At 37.4% G+C, this 23696-nt stretch overlaps 1 protein-coding gene across 1 annotated transcript in view; it reads left to right on the top strand.

Moving 5' to 3' along the window:
* MGAM (maltase-glucoamylase) overlaps nucleotides 1-21204 on the top strand; it is a 168320-nt gene extending 147116 nt beyond the window's left edge. Inside the window, exons 76-93 of the mRNA XM_052000129.1 lie at nucleotides 170-295; nucleotides 1329-1457; nucleotides 1769-1879; nucleotides 2143-2205; nucleotides 4519-4653; nucleotides 5224-5311; nucleotides 7194-7332; nucleotides 7802-7935; nucleotides 8194-8228; nucleotides 8317-8433; nucleotides 9027-9175; nucleotides 9915-9999; nucleotides 10319-10375; nucleotides 12561-12685; nucleotides 14480-14568; nucleotides 16774-16823; nucleotides 17829-18002; nucleotides 19863-21204. Coding sequence (XP_051856089.1) covers nucleotides 170-295; nucleotides 1329-1457; nucleotides 1769-1879; nucleotides 2143-2205; nucleotides 4519-4653; nucleotides 5224-5311; nucleotides 7194-7332; nucleotides 7802-7935; nucleotides 8194-8228; nucleotides 8317-8433; nucleotides 9027-9175; nucleotides 9915-9999; nucleotides 10319-10375; nucleotides 12561-12685; nucleotides 14480-14568; nucleotides 16774-16823; nucleotides 17829-18002; nucleotides 19863-19940 — 1884 coding nt within the window. The 3' untranslated portion in view covers nucleotides 19941-21204. The remainder of the gene's footprint in view (nucleotides 1-169; nucleotides 296-1328; nucleotides 1458-1768; nucleotides 1880-2142; nucleotides 2206-4518; nucleotides 4654-5223; nucleotides 5312-7193; nucleotides 7333-7801; nucleotides 7936-8193; nucleotides 8229-8316; nucleotides 8434-9026; nucleotides 9176-9914; nucleotides 10000-10318; nucleotides 10376-12560; nucleotides 12686-14479; nucleotides 14569-16773; nucleotides 16824-17828; nucleotides 18003-19862) is intronic.
* Nucleotides 21205-23696: the final 2492 nt, after the last annotated feature.

The raw sequence follows: 23696 nt of genomic DNA, 5'->3' as shown, positions 1-23696 counted from the left end.
GACTACTACCTCTCTAATTTCATGATATTTGCTTTACAGTTACTCTGAGGTATGAGGCTATCACACAATAAGGGAAAATTATTTTAGTGACTCCACATTTGATACCATATTTGATCCCTACTCCAAAGGAATGGAATCTACAAAAACTGTTTTTTGTCCTTGTTTTCAGCTGATAGGTCGACCTGTGATGACTCCTTACTGGGCTTTAGGCTTCCAGCTGTGTCGCTATGGATACCAGAATGATTCTGAAATTGCTGAACTCTATGATGCCATGGTGGCTGCTCAGATTCCCTATGTATGGACTTTCCTTACTCAGCATACCCACACCTCTTTCTATATCCCCCAATCCCAGCTGATGTAATTTTCCTTCAGTACTCATGGCTCTGGTTTCCTCTTCCTCTGTTTAATTATTGGAAAGCTCTCAAACATATTTTAAATTGTTAAATAATTTTAGTTTTTTTTAGCTAGATGTCCTCAAAAAATGATGTTTCTGAATTCATTTTCCAAACATTATACAGATGAGTGCAACTTTAGTTCAAGCAGTAAACAGCCATTGCAGCAGAAGAAATCTTAGATCTAGATAATCTCCACTTGTACAGTATGACTATGGAAATGGTTTCCAACAGGTATAGATGGGGTTGACAGTTTATATTTTAAGTAACTATAAGTGATCTAGAGTTTTAATAATAAATGGATGGAGTATGCCATCATGTTTCTGTCAAAACATTTAATTTCACTTATGTCATGACTCTGCATTTTAAAGTATTGAAAGCAGAAGCACAGGAGTGAAGTGATCCTAGATTTAGAGTTAATAAACATCCTCAAGAACTTGGAGTTCAATTCCCTTATTTAAAGATGAGGAAACTAAGATACATCTAGATTAACCGACTTGCTCAGGATCCCATAGCTAGTCATTGTCTGATCTAGCATTTGAACTCAAATCCTCACTCTAAAATATTATCATTTCCACTATACTCTGCTGCTGTACTTTGAGCAATGAGAGCATAACTATTTCAAAGGATTTTGATTTTCTTTTTGGAATGTGTTATTTTCCTGGAAGATTGTATTTATGGTATATTTGATTCAGCTTGATGTTTTGCAGGTTGATGATATTATCTCAAATATCCCAATCACATTCCAGATACTGGTAGGGGGAAGCAGTTTAGAATTGATTGGGATAGATTCCAATCTGGAATTATAATTTGATCCTGCAAGAAAATATGTACAATGATATACAATATACTTGCCATGTACAGACAGACTGAGGAGACTTGCTCTGTATCTATTGTCATTATAGTGATATTTCCCTCTTTTTCTTCTTCTTCAAGGATGTACAATATGCAGACATTGATTACATGGAGAGGCATTTGGACTTCACTCTCAGCCCCAAATTTGCTGGCCTTCCCAATCTGTTCAATCAAATGAAGGAGAGTGGGATGAGAATTATCCTTATTCTGGTATGTCACTGAGTTAAGATGTTATTATGTCTTCTTGCTTAATAGACACTGACCTTCTTGTCTGAGTAATTCTGCCTCTGCTATTCATTTAGCCGTCACCTTTTCATGTACAATAGTGTTTATTACAATGCTCCAGATAAGGACTCTCGGCAGAAGAAAACTTTATTTTTTACTGTTCAAAAAGAGCTCTGAAGTCCAAAATGAAGCCTACAGATGTTGATAATGTCTTCTTCCTTATTAGCCATAGATCTTCTCTTTGTATTTGAATAATTGTCTCTTTCACTATAATAACTATCACTCATTGATTACAGGACCCAGCAATTTCTGGCAATGAGACTCAGTCATATCTTGCATTCAGCAGGGGATTAAAAGATGATGTGTTCATCAAATGGCCAGATGACAACAGCATTGTTTGGGGAAAGGTAGAGTTTGGGATTAAGGATGATAATTCTATTCCATGACTGAGTGTGAAGGGATATCAGAATGTTTATACATGAATAATTCATTTTTTCCCTACTGTTTTTGTGTATGAATAAATTATGGCAATTTGGTCCTCAAATATTTCCTTGAATGAATGATTTAAATTCTCCTTTGATTCTCCTCATGAAATCCATAAATTGTAACCCATCTCCTATCCAAGATTTATTCCCAGTAAATGTTCCCTTTCTCCTCCTTTCCCCCACAGGTTTGGCCATATTTGCCCAATATCACTATTGATGAATCTCTTGACTGGGATACACAAGTGAAGGTAAAAGATTCTTTGGAGGTACAGGTTGTGAAAGCTTTTATAGTAGAGAAGTAGTTTGTATCCTTTAGCTTATTAAAGTACTGTCCCATGGAGAAGCAATAGTCCTTGCTCTATTTCTTGCTAATTCATTACTTAGCACAGTGCCTGAGACACAATGAATGCTTTATAAATGATCTTTAACTTTTGACTGACTAATATATACTTTTCTTGTTGAGACTGACAGACCCTTTTATGGGGTCTCTAAGACTCCAATATTGTGTTCTTTCTTCATAGCTCTCCCTGTCTTTACATTTAGTCTCTCTTTCTGTCTGTTTTGTTTTCTCTTTCTGCCTGAACCATTCTCTCTGTGTATCTATATGTCTCTCCTGTCTCTAACATACACACTCACTCACTGTGTGTGTGTGTGTGTGTGTGTGTGTGTGTGTGTGTGTGTGTCTATGTCTCTATTCCTTCCTCCCTACCCTCTCCTCTCTCTCTCTCGGTGTCTCTCTGTGTCTGTTTCTCTCTGGGTGTCTCTGTCTGTCTGTTTCTCCTATCTCTAAACACACACACATTCTCTCTCTCTCTCTCTCTCTCTTTCTCTCTCTCTCTTTCACACACACACACACACACACACACACACACACACACACACACACTTTTTCCCTTGTTCTCTCCCTTTCAACGCATACTCTCCTCCCTTCTCTCTCTGTCCCTCTCTCCCTCTTCCTCTCCTCTCTCTCCCTTCCTTCCTCCCTGTGTCTGTTTTTCTCTGTGTCTTTGTCAGTTTGTCTGTTTCTCCTGTCTCTAACACACACACACTCATGCTCTGTGTGTCTCTCCCTCATTGCACACTCTTCCCTCTTCCTCTCCCTCCCTCCTTCCTTCTCTCTCTGGGTGTCTCTGTCTCTCCCTCATCTCTAACACATACATACACTCACCTACTAGGCTTCTCTATTCTCTAAGAAACTTTGAGGATATTTACTCTATATTATGGCTTTAATGTTTGGGAGTAGCAGAGATTTTACTTATGTTACTGTCCTGATTCTTACTTAGGAAGGCACTGATAGCAGTCTTTAATTAAAATATTGATGCTGTGTTGCAAATGTGAAGAGACAGCCTTTTATAGAGAATGTAAACAGCCTTGGAGTCTGAGTGACTGCTACTGGTCTTAAGAATGGGCCAATGGAGTGGGTTTGTGATTATGTGCTAGTCTTCTAACTTCTTAGTGCCCTCCTGGTGCTTCTCCAAGAGTACCTATTGTCTTAGTTACAACTAAATAGCTAAGCTGCATCAGTGGAGGGAATTTCTACACTGCTGATTACCTGCCCTGAGATACTCCCAAGCCCACGCAAATAAAAAATACTAGGGAAAGCATTCATAAAAATGCAGATTATGTACCTTTAAACAATTATAAAAGCAAAGAATTGTTAAAGAAGCTGGCTTATGAGTTAATTATTATTTAGAGTTAATTGTTACTTCATTCCTCTTTTCATTTCCACAAGTCCTGAATTGCCTCCAAATATGGTTATTGATTGGTCATGACTAATGCTTTCCTCAATTCCAGTTTTCTTTCTATACTTGCTTGCAAACATTCTTCCCCAAAGGACCAAACCTTATTTTTCAATCCTTAACAGGCAGGCCATTTCCATTGGTTCTCAATATCCATTCAAAAGGCATTAGTACACATCTGCTAAATAGTACAGTGGGTAACACATTGTACCTGAACTCAAGAAGACCTGACTTTCAGATTTGGCCTCAGATACTTGCTATCTGTGTGACCTTCGGCAAGTCACTTAACCCAGTTTGTCTTAGTTTCCTTATATGTAAAAAGGATTGGAAAAGGAAATGGCAAACTACTCCAGTATCTTTGCTAAGAAAATATCAAATGAAGTAATGGAGAATTAGTTAGACTTAATTGAAATGACTGAACAATTATTAATAGACACAGGAACAAAGAATCCCCAAATATCACTATAGGCAAATAATATCTATCAAATAGAAGCAGGAGTCCATTTGTTACAATTAGATAGTCAGTTTACAGCCTTGGATTTATCTTTGATGATTATTCCACCTTGGTAAGTATTCAATTGAATTGTGATCCTGTGGTTTCTATTAAATCAAGAATTCTTTGGAAAATGTTTTGAACTTTTTCAAAGTTATCTGCATTCAATAGCAGAATTGCAAATAACTTATTGAATATATATTAACATGTATAATTAATTATATGTAGTTAATGTGTATATATATATATATATATATATATATGTAAAAATAATAAGTTGCTTGTCAGTGGCCTGATCATTCTGTGTGGTGATTGTTTCATCTTTACAGTTATACAGAGCTCATGTTGCCTTCCCAGACTTTTTCCGTAATTCAACAGCCACGTGGTGGAAGAAGGAATTGCTAGAACTCCACACGAATCCTCATGAGCCACACAAGAGCTTGAAGTTTGATGGAATATGGATTGTAAGTGTGTGTGTGTGTGTGTGTGTGTGTGTGTGTGTGTGTGTGTGTGTGTGTGTATGAGGGTGGTGGTGATAGTGGTGGTGGTGAATATGCATACAAAAACATGCACACACATTCTATAATAGTTTGATGTTTATTTCTGCATATAAAATTAGTCTCCAGTGAAGTGAATTAGATAGTAAATGATGAATATATTCTGGACACAATTTTACCTGAAGCTGACACTTTTTAATTAGGCATTAAACAGTCTCTATTTCCATTACATATCCATCATGACTTTCTCCTGCAGGGAAGATACCTAAGGTATCACCCATCAGGTAGTTTATCTTTTTTTCATTGGAGCAAATTGTTTCACTCTCCTGCATGCCCTGAGAAAAAGCAAGGCCCAGTCTGTCCAGGTGATCCCCATCGGTGCTTAACCTTTGCCTTTCTGATTAATCAGTCCCCCATGTGATGAGTGCAACAGATGGTTCATTTGTTTTGTTTATTTCAACTGACCGAAGATAATTACACCATATTCATGTATGAATGTGATATTCACATACACAAATATTTGTTTTACATTTTTAGGACATGAATGAACCATCAAATTTTGTGGATGGGGCAGTTCCTTCAGGTTGCAAGAATAACACATTAAACAATCCTCCTTACATGCCCTGTAAGTATATTTCTTGTTGAGTGATTATTACCTAGACTCAGGATGATCTTGTCAAAGAAAGTTGGAATGAGGATTTTTTATTCATTACCAGCAGCCCGGCACTGGCAGAACAATATCTTGAGGGACAAATCTATCAGCATTCTAAACTGTCTTGGTTTACGTATAAGTGTGTATAGGCCAAATGCTGAACCCTTGGCAAGCCCTTCGCTTTAGAAAGGATGTGACATAGAAGGAAAGTAATTTTTTGTTAAGTGGAGATGAGGAAGAATTCAAGTACAGAGTGCACCCTGTGTAAATAGACAAAAGTGGAACAAGAATTTGGGCTTCAAACAAGGAACTGATTCTGTCCGAGCATGTGCCTGGCAAACAGACTTAAATAAGGCTTCAGAGGTAGGTTGTCAGACGGCATAAATCCTAAAGTAGCTTATTTTTTACCCTATATTTGTACGAATCCAACAAAGCTTTTTGACCAGAGTGGTTATATAAACTGAAATAAGGCCTAAAGATGATTTTTCGCATTGTGTGAAGACTGGGTTAAAGACAAGTGTGGATTCTCCAAGAGTACATATGGTCTTAGTTATAGGCAAATAGCTAAGCTGCTTCAGTGGACAGAATTTCTACCATCTGAGACCTGTTGACTTACCATCCATGTCCTTGGAGTAAGCAGGCCTCGTTCCTGCCTCAATCCTCATATTACCTTGATTATTAAGAACTTTATAAAATGCCATTCATTATTTCCAAAAAGAACATAGGTAGTTACTAAAAAATATAGCTTCTAAAAGACTCAGTTCAAAAGTGTGTCTTGGGGGAGTTAGTAAATCAGTTTTCTGGGCCAGGCCTTTCAGATATTTAGTTCATCTGAAGGTTCATCATTTTTTTGACTATGGTCATAAATAACATTCCCTGCAGCAAGGTCAAAGAAGGGATGGCAGAGAAACTTGGGATTACCTTCCATGCTTCCCTGAATGCAAATACTTCTTTCACTTCTTATCAAACAACAGAACTTTTGTTCAATGCAATTCTTATTAATTTTTAAAAATTCTCTGCAACATTTGTCACTGAATGGAACTTCCTTGTCAGTGGAGATTGTTTCATTCTTTGTGCTTGTATCCCCAACACGGTATCATTCCTGGTGCCCAGGAAGCAATTAATCAATTGATTGTTGGGTTTGTTGGCAGGGAGTGGGGAGAGTGGGGGTAGGGTAGGGTGGGGGGAATGAGGAATTGATCAGTTCATTGTTCACTTTTTCCTCCTTAATTTCCTTTATGTCTTTTTACTTTTCTGGTACCTTGCTCTCTTTCTATCTTTTTAACCTCTTCTTATCTATTCCTTTCTTTTTCCTTCTAATACTTTAACACAGACATATGCAAAAATTCTTGAATTTAGCAAACTTCATTCAAGTCCAGCCTCTCAGTGCTTAGTTCATAAGATCCTTTTTTAACTAATTTCACTGGTCTATGTATTCACAGGAATTTCTTGTAGTGTCTATGGGCTATATGGTCTTGTGGTGTAGTAATGTATTCTGAGTTAGAAGACTTGGACTAATGTCACACCTCTGCCATTTATGGTGCTTTTTGATCTTGAATATTTTTGGACCTCAGTTTCTTGCATACACAAGTGGGTTGGACTTACCAATTTTCTAAGACTTCTACAGTCCTAAATCCAATAGTCTGAACACTGCTCAGAAATCATTTTCAATTTTCCATTTCTTTACTGAACACTGTAGCCTTTACATGTTCTAGGTCTGACCTGCTTTTTTGTCCTAAACTCATATTCCATTCTCTCTCATCCTCTCAGCTCCAGCCACCTCCTTTACCACCACCTAATGTAAACTACTTGTCATTATAAGAGTGCTCTCACATCATTACATCTTTTTCCTCAGATCTGCAGTCAAGAGATGCAGGCCTGAGCAGCAAGACCCTGTGCATGGAAAGTCAGCAGATCCTGCCTGATGGCAGCCCAGTGAGGCACTACGATGTACACAGTCTCTATGGCTGGTCCCAGACTAAGCCAACATATGAGTGAGTCCTTGTCTCCCTCTTCCTGAGACCCACATGGCAGGTGGTCGGTAAACAGAGTTGGAGTTCCCAATGAATGAAATTGCAGGTTTAATTCCTACCTTTAATCTCTTTTTTATGTTTAGGAAATACATATTGATCAGAATTATTTTAAGTGACATATCATTAGAACAGTGAATCTGTTCAAAAGCTGAAGTAAAGTATGCTCCTCTTCTCCTCCACAAACTTATATAAACTCAAAGAAATCATGTTTCTTAACTAGTATTTGTAATCAATGTGCTTTCTAGTTCTGGTTCCTTCCTGCACCAAGTACAGATTGCAGTTATGCTCCCATTTTCTCACTTTGTTCTCATAGTCATTGGCTGAGAATGGTCCTCAGTTCTTGGGCTTTACTCAGAGCTTCCTGACTGGGAAAGTGGTCCTTGGCCCTCCTCATTTAAGTTGTAATTTCTTGTTTGTCTTCCCTGATCAGAGGTGTGCAGGAGGCTACTGGACAGAGAGGAATTGTGGTCACTCGCTCCACCTTCCCTTCTTCAGGACGCTGGGCAGGACATTGGCTGGGGGACAACACTGCAGCATGGGACCAGCTCCATAAATCCATCATTGGTAAGTGCGGGGCTTGTCCTGAAGGCTTCCCTTGGAGGGGAAAGGAAACTAGCCCAGGTGGTCAATAAGGTGATAATTATTTTGGATTCTTGAAGCGAATCTGAGAGGAGTCAGGCCACTGACTATTTCACTGTATCACTCTATATATTATGGGACTTTTCTCCATGTTGAGCTATTTAAGTCAAGGAACAGGTTAGATCAGAGCCTGTTCAGTCTACCAACTTGCCTCACCCATCATTGCTGTGGTTCTCATTGCAGGTATGATGGAATTCAGTCTCTTTGGAATATCCTATGTAAGTCTCCCTCAAGTCACTTCATCATTGTTAAGATTGGTTCAGAAACTCACAGCATTCTCATTCTGTTTCCCTTTTTTGTTCTCAGACTGGAGCTGATATTTGTGGGTTCAATGGAGATGCTGAATATGAGATGTGTGCTCGCTGGATGCAACTGGGAGCCTTTTACCCTTTCTCTAGGAACCACAATACAATTGGGCCCAGAGTAAGATACCAGCTTGTTCCCCAGGCCTGCCCTGGTACCTGTTTCAAATCTTTCCCCATATGTGAATGGATCCCCTCTTTCCTGGAAACCAGTCCTTCACTTCAAAGACTGTGTAACCTGCATTCTGGTAGAGCTTCCTAGAACATCTCCTTTCTACCATAAACTCAAGAAAAAATTGGGTTTAGGGAACAGAGATCTCTTCTGTTCTGAGTGACCTCTGGGCAGTTTTCACAGTCCTACCAGGAGATTACAAAGCCAGGGCCCGCTAATGTTTACAGTATGCTCTAGATTTAAAACTGCACTGGAAAATTGCTGTAGAGAAGAAATATGTTAGGTTTGTGCTGTTCATGATATATTTTTGTTTCAGGGCTCTATTTTTAGGGGCATTAAGGTGTAGCAAAGCAGGTAAAGAAGAATCAGAATATCTTCCTTAGCCAAGGTCCATGGGGATAGCAGCCTGGGGAATTAGGAAGCAAACCTGGCTGCTTCTGCAGAGTCTTTATGTAGCAGTGAGTGGCTCATTAGGTATCCGGCCTATTTCCCAGTGAAGTAAAATGCAGGATTTGTATGAATATTTCTTCCCATATCTGTAGAGACAAGACCCTGTGGCTTGGAATTCCACCTTTGAGGATCTTTCAAGAAAAGTCCTTCAGACAAGATACACCCTGTTGCCTTATCTCTACACCCTGATGCACAAGGCCCATGTCGAAGGCAGCACTGTTGTCCGGCCCCTTCTTCATGAGTAAGTGCCCACTCTGTATCCTGGGGGCTTATATGGGATTTCACTCAGAATTGCCATAGGAAACTTTAATGTGTTGCTTCCCTCTCTTAACAATGATAGGACCTTGAGAACAGTATCTGTCTTGCCTTTCTATTTGTTTCCCTGATGTCTTGCATCTGGTGAGCACTTAATCAAGTTTTTTCATTCTTTGATCCATTCTAAAATGAAGTATGTTCTCCTATATAGAGGTAGCATATGGAAGCAAGCATGAGCCTTAGAGTCAGAAGATTTGTTTCTTCTTGTTGTTCTTGCCGTTTATCTCAGTTAGGACAGTAGCTTGTGACCATGAGCAAACCATTTATCCTTTTTGAGGCTCTTTTTTTCTTATTTGCAAAGTGAGGTCTATAATAATGACACTTCCCACTTCATAGATTTGCTGTGGGGAAAGAATTTTGCAAACCTTAAAGCACTGTATCAGTTTATGTTTTTTATTATAATTCTTACTCTTTTAGAACATGAAAATTATGTAGAGACACTGGATAATTTAAAAGTCTTTTATTTCTGATTTAATGATATAATAAAGCATATTTTTCTTTTTAAAGCAACAAATTTCCCTTTTTCTTTTATGACTGGAATAGGTTAAATTAGTTTGCATTTCCTGAATATTTACATATTAGTAGGAGAAATCCTGGGGCTTTGGAAATAAGGAAAAATAAATTGTCTGTACCTTTGAATTGGAACATCATATTTCTCTGCTCAGATTTGTGGAAGACAAAGCAACCTGGAACATATCCTGCCAATTCTTGTGGGGCCCGGCCCTTTTAATCAGTCCTGTCTTGGAACCTGTGAGTATAGATTCTTCTGAGCCTATATACAAGATACAAACTGAGATAGAATATTGAATAGTAGAAAGGAGTATGAGGTTGGCATTCTTAGTCCTAAGGTCTGGTCTTTGTGTTGTCCTTGAATTGCTTTACAGCTTAAAATCATTCTTGATGCTTCCAATTATCTTCCAAAAGACCATTAAAAAGTGATAAATCCATAGGGAATTTGCTTTGGAGTATTCTTAAATGTGATGATTATTGTTCATGTTAATTCCTCTTGGAAATTCTGGACAATTTCTCCACTTATTTACTTATTTTTATGTTGTCTAATTGGTTGTAGAATACCTGGAATGTGACTGCTTACTTCCCCAATGCCCGCTGGTATGATTACTACACGGTAAGTCTCTGTGATGGTACATAGAACTCATGTTCTCTGTTCTGAATAATGTATCTGGTCTAGGTATCAGATGGAATGGTGGGTAATTAAGATATCCCATTCTGGAATATTATCAAGACCTGGGTAAGCTTTGCTTCATGCTGGCCTTGGATAGTTATCCTTGTCATACTTTATCATTGATAGTCGTTCCAGTTTTCCAGATCATAAGCATGGGTAAGTAGAAGTCTTTTAAAGTCAACTGTTTATGAAGCACATTTCAAAAATAAGGAACCTATGATTACTAAGACCTTAGGAGCTGAATAAATCATTTGGATATTAGTAGAAAAAAGCAATTTTATGAAATGGATAGAGCGACCTTTGCTCATGGGATCTTCAACTTCTGAATTGATTTTGGCCAGATTCATGCTTAGGGCTTCAGAAATGGCTTTGGTGGAATAGTTTCTATTAAGACAGAGTCAGTGTAGTCAATGCTTGAGAGTATCATGAAGCTGTTGAATAAGTTTTTATTTCCCTTATTTAAAGGTATGAAAAGACAGGTTGTAGATTAGTACCAACAAGAATTATTTATACTATGATCAAGCCAGGATTGGTACAAATTTCTAAAACTTTTCCCTCATTTCTTAGGCAGATAATTTTACATAAATTATTATTATTTATAATAAATCTCCCATAAATATGTATGATCAATGCTTTTTAAGCAATTTTAATTATCGGGATTGAAAGAGGTATAGGATGGCCTGTTCTTTCCAAGAGTGGGCAAATTGAGTGAGTAAAATTCATTTATAAAGTGAATACAGACTTTGAGAAATGGGCAGGATAGTTTTATAATCATCTTCAACTGGGAGCTAAGAGAGTGTTTCCAAATTAGCTTCCTTGTGATCATTTCTGCCATAATTAGAGTCATCACAATCAAGAGTGGAGACAAAAAAGAACTGGGGATTATTCCCATTCTATCCTAAATTCCTAAAAGGTAATAGAAAGGGAAAACAATTTAGAAAACAGAAGACAGGAAAGAAGACAACAGAAGAAGAAATAAAGATTGTGGTGTCCAATTTTTATCCATTCCATAACAGAAGACTGAAATAAAAACCTTCCAAGCAATAACAAAAAAAACTAAAACATAGTGTCTCAGAATTGAGAGAGACCATGAAAGCTTTCCTTTCTTCTGCCACATTTCCAAAGAGATGTTAAACAGCATATTTTGCTTAATTGCTGTCCTTATTCTTGAAGAGGACCTTGACATCAGGGAGGTGATGCTATGACATGCAAGTGAATTGTATTTAAGTGAAGGAGGGTTGTGCAATGTCACTGCCTCACATTCTCCTCCAGAGCCATTGGGGTCCAGTGGCCAGGTAGAGATCAGAACAACTGAAGATGGCCCTGGATACAGTTGGGAGACCTTAGCCTTTTTAAGCTAAGGTAGGCAATTGAGGCAAAGGATCTCCTCTTTCACCTGGTCCAAAAAAAGATCTAAATAAATAAATAAATGAGCAAATCTAGGAGAGGAAGACCCTCAGGATTTCTGGCCAAAACTGAAATGACTACTATTTACTTTCAAATCAGGTTAAAATCAAACAGTGGTCAAATGGGGCTTGGCCTAAGACCTATTGTTAGCCAATTAGAATCAGATTGGTTTTGGTTTAAGGCGTGGTCCTTGAGGAAAAAAATCCAGCTAGTAAACCCCGATATCTTTAGAGGATTCAGAGCTGCAAAGGAGAAAACAAATGATTTTAAGAGTATCTGTAGATAAGGGTATGATACTCTATATGGACAGAGGAAGGGAGGGAACAAGAAAGGGATGAAAGAGGTCTATCTTGTTGAGGCAAACTGAAAAAAGCTTGAAGTCCTAGTTAAATATTCTTCTCCCAAGTCTACTTTTAAACTTCAGTGAAGTAAGTGATTGTGCATTCATTTAGGGTAGTAGGTAGGTTTACTGGAGACAGGACAGTGGGAGAGATAAAGTTGAGGCTGGGGAAGGGTAAGTACCAAATGACAGCTCTCCTGGGTGAAAGTGTACTAGTTTAAGGTGTAGCAGTACATCTATATGGCTGATATGTAGCTAGAATAAAGTCCAGTAAAATGAATAGGAAGGGTTGAAACTTTTATTTTGCCATGTTATTCAGCTAAAGTGAAGTACCTTAAACGAATATTATCTCTCATTATCCCCATCTATTTCTTGCCACAGGGATCAGACATGGGAGTGAAGAGACAGCTTAAGACATTATTAGCTCCTCTTGACCACATTAATCTTCATATCCGTGGGGGCTACATTCTTCCATGGCAAGAACCCGCCAATAACACCCACTACAGGTAAGTGAGAAACCAGAGATTTTCCATACCACCTTTCCTAGGAGATATAATTTCTCTTGGAGTGTGGAAGCTCCTTGACCCAATTTACATCAAATTCTTTGACTGATTATTATAAATCATCCTCAGGTTTTGGTTGGAAAGAGATAATACAAAGAAGCGGCATAGTGTAGTAATAAAACAAATATGGAGTCACAGGACCTGTAAAGACCTAACCTTTCCTAGACCTCAACCCATCTAGAATATGAGAGAATTAAATTAACTGACTGCTTTCAGGTATAAATATATGGTCCTATAATTTCTTAAGGCACAATGTGCCTTAAATGCTGATTTTCCAATTGGTACCTGAGTTTGAATCCCAGCTCCACTAGACAGAGGTTAAGTTACTTGCTCAGGGTCTCACACTGGACTTTATTTAGGTTTTGGTTTCTAATCTTTAAAATGAGAGTACTGAACTAGATGATTGAAAGTGGGGCAGCTAGGTGGTACAGTGAATAGAGTTCTGAGTCTAGAGTCAGGTAGAATCATTTTCATGAATTTATCCAATTTTAAATCTGGACTCACTAGCTGTATGACCCTGGGCAAGTTGCTTAATCCTATTTGCCTCAGTTACTCATCTGTAAAATGAGCTATAGGAGGAAATGGCAAACTACTTCAGTATCTTTGCCAAGAAAACCCCAAATGGGGTCAGACATGACTGAAAAATGACTAAGACAAACAAACATAATCCAAGTCCTGTGCTAAACCTTGGGAATACAAATACAAAACTAAAAATAGTCTTTCCCCTCAAGGTACTTAAATTGCTAATAGAAAGAGGCAGCACATGCAGGAGAAAAATGAACAATGAAGGATACTTTTATATATAAAGTTATAGCAGTGGTGAATGAAGCCTAAGGGAATGATACAGCCTTTCTGATAGCAGTTGTAATATGGTAGGATTGCTTTAGTTATGTCTCTAGAATTCAGGGGTGGGATAGAAGGATATATGTATAACATCAAAATTACTTGTAAGAAGATGGCTGGATAATAAAGACAAGAAGGGCACATGAGTAAATGGACAATTACAGGATTGTTGTTCTTGGTACTTTAATTTGAATTTTTGAGCATCTGGATGATTCAGTGGATGGCGCTCTGTGCCTGGATTCAGAAAGAGCTGAATCTAATTCTTGGGCACTTACTAATTGTGTGACCTTGAGCAAGTCAGTTAACCTTAATTTGCCTTATTCTACTGGAAAAGGAAATGACAAACCATTCCAGTATCTTTGCTAAGAAAACTCCGTGGACATTATTGACATGAGGCCTTAAAGAGTTGAAAATAACTAAACAAAAACAAATGTGAATTTAAATTCTCTATATAATAATATCAGATGCTCCAAAGGTAGCTAAGTGGTACAGTAGCAGATAGAATTTGGGGCCTGAAGTCAGGAAGACCTGAATTCAAATTATATAAATGAACAGTAACACAGCTAATTATTTCAGTTGTGTCCAACTCTGTACAACTCCAAGAACTTTTTTTGTCCATGGGGATTTTTGATAAACATACTGGAGTGGTTTGCCATTTCCTCTTTAATGGCAAAAGCCAATCATTTAATCTCTGTCCACCTCAATTTCCTTATTTGTAAATTGGAGATAATAGTAGCACCTGAGGGAGGGCTGTTGTGAAGCTCAAATGAGGTAACATATGTTGTGCTTTGCGAACATTAATGTGCTATATGAATCCTAGGTAGGTTTATTATTATTATAACTAAAATGTACTATATGGTTGTGGTCTAATTATTTTTCCTCATGCTAACATAGCCGGCAAAACTTCGTGGGTCTCACAGCTGCCTTGGATGATGAAGGAAAAGCTGAAGGTTGGCTCTTCTGGGATGATGGACAGAGCATCAGTGAGTAGGGGCTGCCCAGGCACAGTCTAATAGCCTCCATCAGAAACCTTGCATATACTATAGATCTGTTTTGTCCTTTTCTTCTTCAAGATCAAACTCTGGTACATAGGATAGTAAATTTCCAATCTGGGAAATCTGAGCATAAATCCTGTTTAGTTGTAATTAACAAGTAATTTAATCTTTCTGCCTCAGTTTCTTCGTCTATAAAATGAGATGTTGAAACTCTATGTCTTCCAAGTCCCTTCCATCTATTATCCTATTTTTATAGAAAATCTGCATAGCTAGGGATTTGACCCAGTTAAAGGTACATAAGCTCTAAGTCCCATTCCAGGACACAGATACCCAAACCACAGGAATTAAGTCATCTAAGAAAAGTTTTTTTTAATTTTTTAATTAATATCTTTTATTTATTGCTGAATCTCCTTTTCCCTTTTCCATCAAGCTATCCTTTGAGACAAAGAATGAAAAAGAAAGGCAAGGAGATATCAGAACAATTCAAGTATCCTCTTTGTTACGAGGACATAAAGGTTAAAGAGGGTAAAGAAGCCCTTTATATAAGTCGTAGCTATGATAACAATTATTTCCTAGTATATCCTAGAAAAGTTTGCTAACAGAGGTGTATATTGTCCTATGAAGATCAAAAGATGTCTACCCCATTTGATAATATCTTGGTAGTTGTGGTGGTGGCCAAAAGACGGATGCTTATTCCCTTTCCCAAATAACTGTTGCTATTAGATGCAACATATTGGTTTCCTGAAATACTTAGAACATAATTTAACTTTTCCACGCACCCATTGGCGATGTATCGAGAGAATACACCCAAAGTAGTGCCACCATCACTCACTCAACACATTTAATTGTTAGTTTAAGCAGTGATTAGACACAGATGTGACAAGATTATGTTTTATTTTTAGCTTTTAAATAGGCTACATCTTAATAATCATAAGCTTTCTAATTAAAAATAGGAAATCAGCATGGTCTGTGGGTAAACCCAAGAACCAGACTATTAATAATGTATTAAAAATTCTGCCAGGTATATGTGTATTGCCCCACCATGAAAGTATTCTGTTGCCTTGTTAACAGAGAGAATCATCTGGGTTTTCAAAAACTGTAAAAGCAAAACAAAAGCTCTAGGAGTCCTACCAGTGAGGGATTCTTTAATATTAGGTCTCAGATTCTTCATGTATTTATCTGCTTGAGAGACAGAGTCAAAACACCTACCTTCAAATTCTGCCTCTTTCTTTCTTTCTTTCTTGCTTTCTATGTGATGTAATCTCTTGAGGGTGTCTTCATTTATAAAATGGCAGGGTTGGACAAAACAGCCTCTAGGTTCCTTCTCCTCTGGATCTATGGCAGTTGTCTCAGTAGTCCACAGATTGTCTACTCATTTCAGCCACAGCAATCCAAGAAAACAGTATAGTAAGATGTGGAATTTATTATGATCTGCCTCTAGACAGCAAGTACCAGTGCTGATGAAATCATCATGTGTCTTTACATTATTTTTATAGGTAATTGGAAAATTTAAAAAAAAAGTCATCATGGATCCTTGAAGCATTTAAATAAAAGTCCAAATGCCCATTATCTGCAGAACATTTTTCTTCCCATTCATCTAATGAGTCAGTAAATCCTGTTATCTTTTTGTCATGGCATCTCAGGTCAGCATGACCTTGAAATCTACCAAAGTTCCCTTTTGTCTTTTATAATCATTTCATTCTGATTGTCTTCTAATTTGTGGCACCTCCCGTGAACTAGGCTCCTCACTCTGTTATTAAAAACCATAGCACATCCCAACATTGAGGAGTTGGTTGAAAAATAATCATAAATTAATTTTTCAGGAGGCAATCTTGCTTACTTCGTTGTCAGATTGGGACTATATAAAAATCTAACAATGGCAATGGTCCTGCTCTCCACAGACGCATCAGTAACCAAAGCACAGGTGTAAAATGAAGAGAATGGAACAATATAAAGAACAATTGAGAGAATAGAATGGAGATGGAAAGTATTTGAAGGAAAAGGCTAAACTCACCTTTTCCTTCCACTAAACTCAGCACTTAACTTTGAATGGGAATTTTTTTTTCACAACCTCTGAAGTCCCCCCTAATCCCAGGAGTAGGTGGGAGGGGGGGAGGTAATGGGTGAAGATTGGCGATGAGAACTAGTCAGGGAAGATGTGATAATCCTCTTGAACTTACTCTTCATTTGCAGATACATATGAAGAGGGAAAGTATTACTTGGCAAACTTTTCTGTTGGACAGGTAAGTGTTATTAATGATATTATAGGCCTATATTATACCATTTACAGAGATAGTATAGTAGATGAAGCAAAGGCTGGGAATATATAAAATATGGTTTCAAATCCCATCTTTAATACTAGCTATGTAACTCTGGACAAGTGACCAGTTTGTGTGTCAGGCAACTCCTTAATAACTATTTCTTACATAGCCTTTTATATTTATTATTGCATTTAATCCTTACAATGTATGAAGTAGGTGCTATTATTTTCTCCATTTTACAAATCAGAAAACTGAGTCTGAGAGTGATTAAATAACTTGAGATTATATAGCTAGAAAGTGTCTGGTTTGAACTCAAGTCTTCTTGACTCGAGCTTTAGCAAGCTGTTTCCTGAGAGTATGCCTTTTATGTTTTCCTGTACTGCCTTGTGGTTCTTCCCCATTTATAAGTATGTTCTCTCCCCTCACTGGCCTGGAAGGCCTGAGTTAAATCTATATCATCTTGAGCATTCAATTTGCTCTTTGGGACCTACATTCCTCATCTGTAAATTGAGAAGAATGAGCAGAATTATTCTTTTCCCACCCAATAAGTATAATTTTAATCTCCACAGTTTGAAATCAGTGATTCTGTCTCTCACAGGATCTAGTTAAGTTTGAAGAAGAAAACAGGTGCTCCCTAAGTGTTCTTTGAGTCAGAAAATACCTGTCAGGGGATATAGATGTATTCATTGCTAGGTACCTAAACAGTCCTGGCTATCCTGTAATAATAATCAGATAAGGATAAAGGCAATGATCTTGAAATTGTCTTCATTATTTAATCTAATTAGTAGTGTCTTGGTTTCCCCATCAGAAAAAAGATAATACGATACCTACTTTTCTGTCTCAGTAAGAAGAGCAAAATAATTCTTGAGAAAGGGAAAAAATGAACTGATTCTGAGTAATTGTAGCCTATTGATTTGGAATGAAGAGAGATAAAGTGGTTTTATAATTCCTCTCCTCCTCATCCCCAATGATTTTATCTTTTCACAGAACAAACTGGAGAACCACATCATTCACAATGACTACATCGTAGCTACAAAACCACTGTGGCTGGGCTATATTAATATATGGGGAGCAGGCGCTGACTCTATTACCCAAGTCAATGTTACTTACAACAGTCAGAATTTGACCTTAGACAGCTTTCATCATGACCAAGCAACACAGGTTTGTGATAATGAAGTCTGAGTGAAATGTCTAACTTTGAGCTCTTATATCTCTAGATTCAAGTCTTTGCCTTAGCAGTGTCCCACCCTCCATCCATCACTTCCAACACATTAGCTCATGCTCACAAGGAAAGTTAAAATGGGATCTATGGGAGAGATGGAAGCTCTTAATCCTAAATCCATTAGATTGTCACATATGGAAAATAAAATAACAAACTAACCAGGTTTCTAGAAGATTGACTTCTCAGAGCAAGAATTTTACCATTTATTAAAGACAAAAGCAAATTTGCTTACTAATATGATAGATGTGCTTGTGCTTGTTTGGTTTTACATGAAGAATTAAGTCTAGGTGGAATATTTGATGAATGTTTGATATTGCCGAATGTAGGGCATCTTTTAACATTTTTTAGTGGATCAATATTTTCATATTTTAGGATTCCCTTACATTCAGTATGTGGGATTGCTATCCTCAGTTTAAGAAGCTTTGCTGTAGACTAGGATTGAGAAAGCTGTTTCCTGCCAAGGACTGTCTGGATATTTATAACATCATTCACGTAACATACAAAATTATCATCTTACAAAATTCAAGCAGTTAGAGATTATTGTTCCTGACTTTCTGGTCATCATCACCTATGATTGCTTTGGCAGGGTCAGACCAAATGATTTCGTGGGCCTTATATGGACCCCAACTCTGATCTAGATCACAGTATGTGGGAAAGGAAAGTCAGTAAGGCATAAAGAAATGTAGATTGTGGCCAGGTTGTTGAGGACTTCAAATATCAGGGGATTGAAGTTTAAAAGAATTATATCTTACTTTATTCTCCCCTAGACCAAGTGATCCCCACTGAAATAACACACTGCAAATTAAAAGCCTCTACTTGTTTGTTCATTTTAAAATGTCTTCCCTATCTTTCTTTCTTGCTACTTCCTGGGCACACTGATTTCTATGCAGGTGTTCTTCTGTATTTTGTTCGAGTCTTCATTATTGTTTATACATTTATTTCAGTTTTCATAGCAAGCAATTTCTCCAAACTTTTCCCCAAAGCTCATAGAGGACTACACACACTGTATGTTGATTGATGAATTGGTACAAAATTGTAACATGCTAACAATTGACAGCTAAACGGTGTAGTAGAAAGAGTGCTGGGCCCAGAATCAGAAAGACTCATCTTTCTGAATTAAAATCTCACTAGTTGTATGGCTCTTAGCAAATCATTTAACCCTGTTTACCTCAGTTTCCTTATCTGTAAAATGAGCTAGAGAAGAAAATGGCAAACTACTCTAGTATCTTTGCCAAGAAAATCTCTAGAGAAGCTATGAAGAGTTAAATATGACTGAAAATGACTGAACAACAGCAATCAGTAGTTTTCAACCTCAGGATTATTTGCTTAAAGAGAATGACATGTTATAAGGAAAACAGGATATTCTTGTTGAATTGGTCTTCTTGAGTTGGAAAGTAGAGATATGAAGAGAAGATGAAGAAGAGAAAGAAGGAGACCTAATTGGGAGGAAGGGAAATGCAATTAGGCTGTGGTCCAGTAGACACAAAATCCCATAGGAAGTCATATAGTACTGAAAAAAAGTAGCTGGAAAAAGGCCTGAAATGCCTGTTCTAAATTTTTGTCCTTAGAGACATAAGACCAGGCCCTATGGCCAGACTTTGCCATTTTCCAGATGAGTGACCTTGAAGTAATGATATAATTTCCCCAATCCTCAGTTTCCTAATCAGTTTAAAAAGGATAATAATTCCTGTGCTGCCTCCATCAGATGTGTTATAAGAAATGAGGCCTTTGAGGTGGATCTGGCTTTTGCTCAGTCTGTGTGGAGAAGGAACTCATGTTATTCTTTTCATTCCCTGCAGGTGCTTTCAATGAACTTGACTACATACACTATAAGCTTGGGAAAACCCTTTGTGGTGACATGGCGGAATCCTTTATGACCCTTTGGAGCAAGATGTTGAACCAGTTACTGGAATATATTTGCAGATCACCATTATATATTCTAAGACTTCACTTAATTGGGCTATACCTGATTTTAAAAAAAAGATTGTTAATGGGATTTAATTTGGACTTTATCAGCAACCCTGAATGCTCTCAATCCTTGATGAGAGGGCAGATTATTATTATTTCTTTCTTTCTGATTGAATGAGAACAGAAGGCTCATCACCATCATTCAGCATTTGTTGAAGACAAACTGTGGCTAAGGATCTCATTGGGTTGACTTGTGTAGGTCCAAAAATGATACTTTCTTACTGGCCAAAGATGTACCTTTATATACTAAGAACCTTAGGGCTGTTTTAAGCTTTATTGCTTAAAACTTCATTAAGGCTTTTGGGATACCCTTTATAAGCAGCTAGGTGATGACAGTAGAGTGCTGGGCAGTAGAGAGATGCCAATAGAGTAAGTGATGGAATTGGGAAAAACTTAGTTCAAATCCTGTCTCAAGACAGTTATTAGTCATATGACTTTATGCAAGTGATGTAACCTCTTCCAGCCTCAGTATATTAGCACCTACCTCACAGAGTTGTTGTAAGGATTAAGTGAGAAAACATGTGAAACACTTTGGTTTTGTAAAAGTGCTTTTTAAGTGCTAGTTTTTACTATTATATGTATATCTTGATCCAGGAAAGCTTTAGATCCAGAAGGTTACTATGAACCGCAGGAGAGATGCAAGGAGTTCTAGTGTTTATTAAGGGGAGGAGAAAAATGGATATAGAGAACATGGTAGGGAAGGGGGAAAGAGGAGAAAAAAGATTAGTGTGAAAGAATGAGAGAAGTTAGAATTATAGATGATGGAAAGATGAGAAGAAAAGTAGAAGTAATTTCACTGAAAGGAGGAGACAAATGTAATTGGTAAAGGAATGTACCAAGCAAGAGAGGAGTTGGGGCAAGTTCATAGAATGTAGTGACAGGTAGTGCAAGTCGGTATGAATGCCACATTGAATTTATTTTTGCAACAATGTATTTAGAAATATTAAATTATATGCCTTTTCTTCTGCATTACTCCTTTATAAAGCATATTATACATTCACATGGTTAAGATCTGTGTTATTTCTCCCTTAATTTCATTGATTTCTCTTTTTCAATTAATTTTTGTTGTATTCTTATTTTCTAAATTTTTCTTTTGCCAACTCAAATAATTACATTTTTTCCTCCTTGTAAATATGTCTGCACCAATAAAAGTTTGTCTCTTTTTTGGCCCCATCTCATAATTTTGAGTGTTTTATTTCTGCTATTAGCTTTAGTGTAATTTTGTATTGTTTATATAATGTGTTCTTTAACTCAACCAGTAGCCAACAAGATTCTTTTTTATTTTTAATTTCCATATAACCCTTCATCTTCAACCATATTTCTTTTCTTCATTGCTATTTTTATTATATAAAGGAAGGTCCTCTTTTTTTGTAGTAGCAGGATTTGGAGAAGTCACCAGGGCTGCCTAAGGAATGACAAAAAAATCTAGTTTGGAAAGATCAGGTCAAAGTTAACTGTACTACATCCTGTGATGATGAAAGAATTGGTGAATGTCAATATATCCAATCAGTCACTGAGTCTCATCAGTTTTACCTTACCAACCTCATTCAAATCTGTTTCCTCACTACTGATGAAGCTACCACCCCGGGTTAAGCCTTCAGCCATCCCCTTCAACCTTGGTTTTTCTAGCAGTAGATAGGACCACAGAAGATAAATGACTGATTTTAATTACATAAAATAAAAATGTTTTTCACAAATAGTTCAAATAAAACTAAGATTAATAGAAAAAATCTGAAATAAGGTCTAATTTTTTTTCTTTTATTTAAATTTTTAAGACCTTATTTATTTATTTTATTTTTAAATTATAGCTTTTTATTGACAAAACATATACATGAGTAATTTTTACAACATTGTTCCTTGCACTCACTTTTGTTCCAACTTTTCTCTTCCCTCCCTCCACCCCCTCCCCTATATGGCAAGCAGTCTTATACATGTTAAACATGTTAAAGTATATCCTAGATACAATATATGTGTACAGATCCATACAGTTGTCTTTTTTGCAGAAGAAAAATTGGATTCAGAAAGTAATAATCTGGGAAGAAAAACAAATATGCAAATAGTCCACATTCATTTTCCAGTATTCCTACTCTGGATGTAGCTGATTCTGTCCATCATTGATCAATTGGAACTGAATTGGATCTTCTCTTTGTCAAAGATATCCACTTCCATCAGAATACATCCTCATCCAATATTGTTGTTGAAGTGTATAATGATCTCCTGGTCCTGCTTATTTCACTCAGCATTAGTTCATATAAGTCTCTCCAAGCCTCTCTGATTTCCTCCTGCTGGTCATTTCTTGCAGAAAAATAATATTCCATAACATTCATATACCACAATTTACCCAACCATTCTCCAATTGATGGGCATCCATTCATTTTACAGTTTCTGGCCACTACAAAGAGATCTGCCACAAACTTTTTTGCACATGTGGATCCCTTTCCCTTTAAGATCTCTGGGATATAAGCCTAGTAGTAGCACTGCAGGATCAAAGGGTATGCACAGTTTGATAGCCATTGGGCATAGTTCCAAATTGCTCTCCAGAATGGCTGGATCCATTTACAGCTCCACCAACAATGCATCAGTATCCCAGTTTTCCCACATGCTCTCCAACATTTGTCATCTTTTCCTGTCATCTTAGCCAATGACAGGTATGTAGTGGTATCTCAGAGTTGTTTTAATTTGCATTTCTCTGATCAATAATGATTTGAAACACCCTTTCATATGAGTGGAAAGTTTCAATTTCATCATCTGAAAATTGTTTCTTTCTATAAAGTCTGGGCTAGCTCCCTGGAGGCCTCAGGATAAGCAAAAGTTTTTGGTTTTTAGGGGAAGGAGTGAAGGAGACAGACAAAACTGCCAGGAGTTTTGCCAAGGATCTAGAGTCCAGAATCTCCACACTTTTCTTCTCTCAGTCCTGTGGCTAAGTGAAGTTCTCTCACCTCTCTCACTCCACCCCTCTAATCTCTCCTACAATTATTGTATACACCAAAAATCAAGCCAGCAAGGGATAGTGAGAAGGGTCATTTTCCAAGTATATGCTAATAGAATTATTGTTCAATAGGTAATTAGTCTTAAGTGCTCAGTTGTCTGATTCAAGCACACTTTTAAAGAGTTTCAGCCCTTTACATCTCCCTCTTTCTTTTGTTTTAGAACACAGATGATCACACCCTTCCTGACATCTCAGGAAGGGAGATGAAAAACACCAAAGGGAAGTGGGGGTTGCTAGTGGGTTTCTGGGCTGAAGGGTCTTACTAGAAACAAGTATGCACAAACCCATCAGCATGGGAGGTATTACACAAGCACATAGCAATAACACAGAGGCTATTAGTGGTGACTCTCCCCACAGTCAGTGCAGGCTCAATGTGGTATAACAAACATGAATTGTACATGCAAGTAGTGATATAACAAACAATATGAATCAACATGGTGTTGTCAAAGGTTTCCAGAAGTCCTAGAAGGAGGCTATGTAAACAGTAGTCACACATGCCTCCTTCAGCAGCCAAGAGATAGTCCAAAACCAACCTATTGTCCATTACTTCACATGTCAGGGAATCCAATGATTCCTGAGGGTTTTCAAGTCCAACAATTTGATGTCCATGAGTCGAACGCCATAACTGCCATGCTCTTTCAGTGGTGGGCGTAGTCAGCAATGGAATCATCCAGTG

Source organism: Antechinus flavipes, chromosome 5, assembly GCF_016432865.1.
Source record: "Antechinus flavipes isolate AdamAnt ecotype Samford, QLD, Australia chromosome 5, AdamAnt_v2, whole genome shotgun sequence".
Classification (NCBI taxonomy): Eukaryota; Metazoa; Chordata; class Mammalia; order Dasyuromorphia; family Dasyuridae; genus Antechinus; species Antechinus flavipes.
This window is presented reverse-complemented; position numbering and strand designations above follow the sequence as displayed.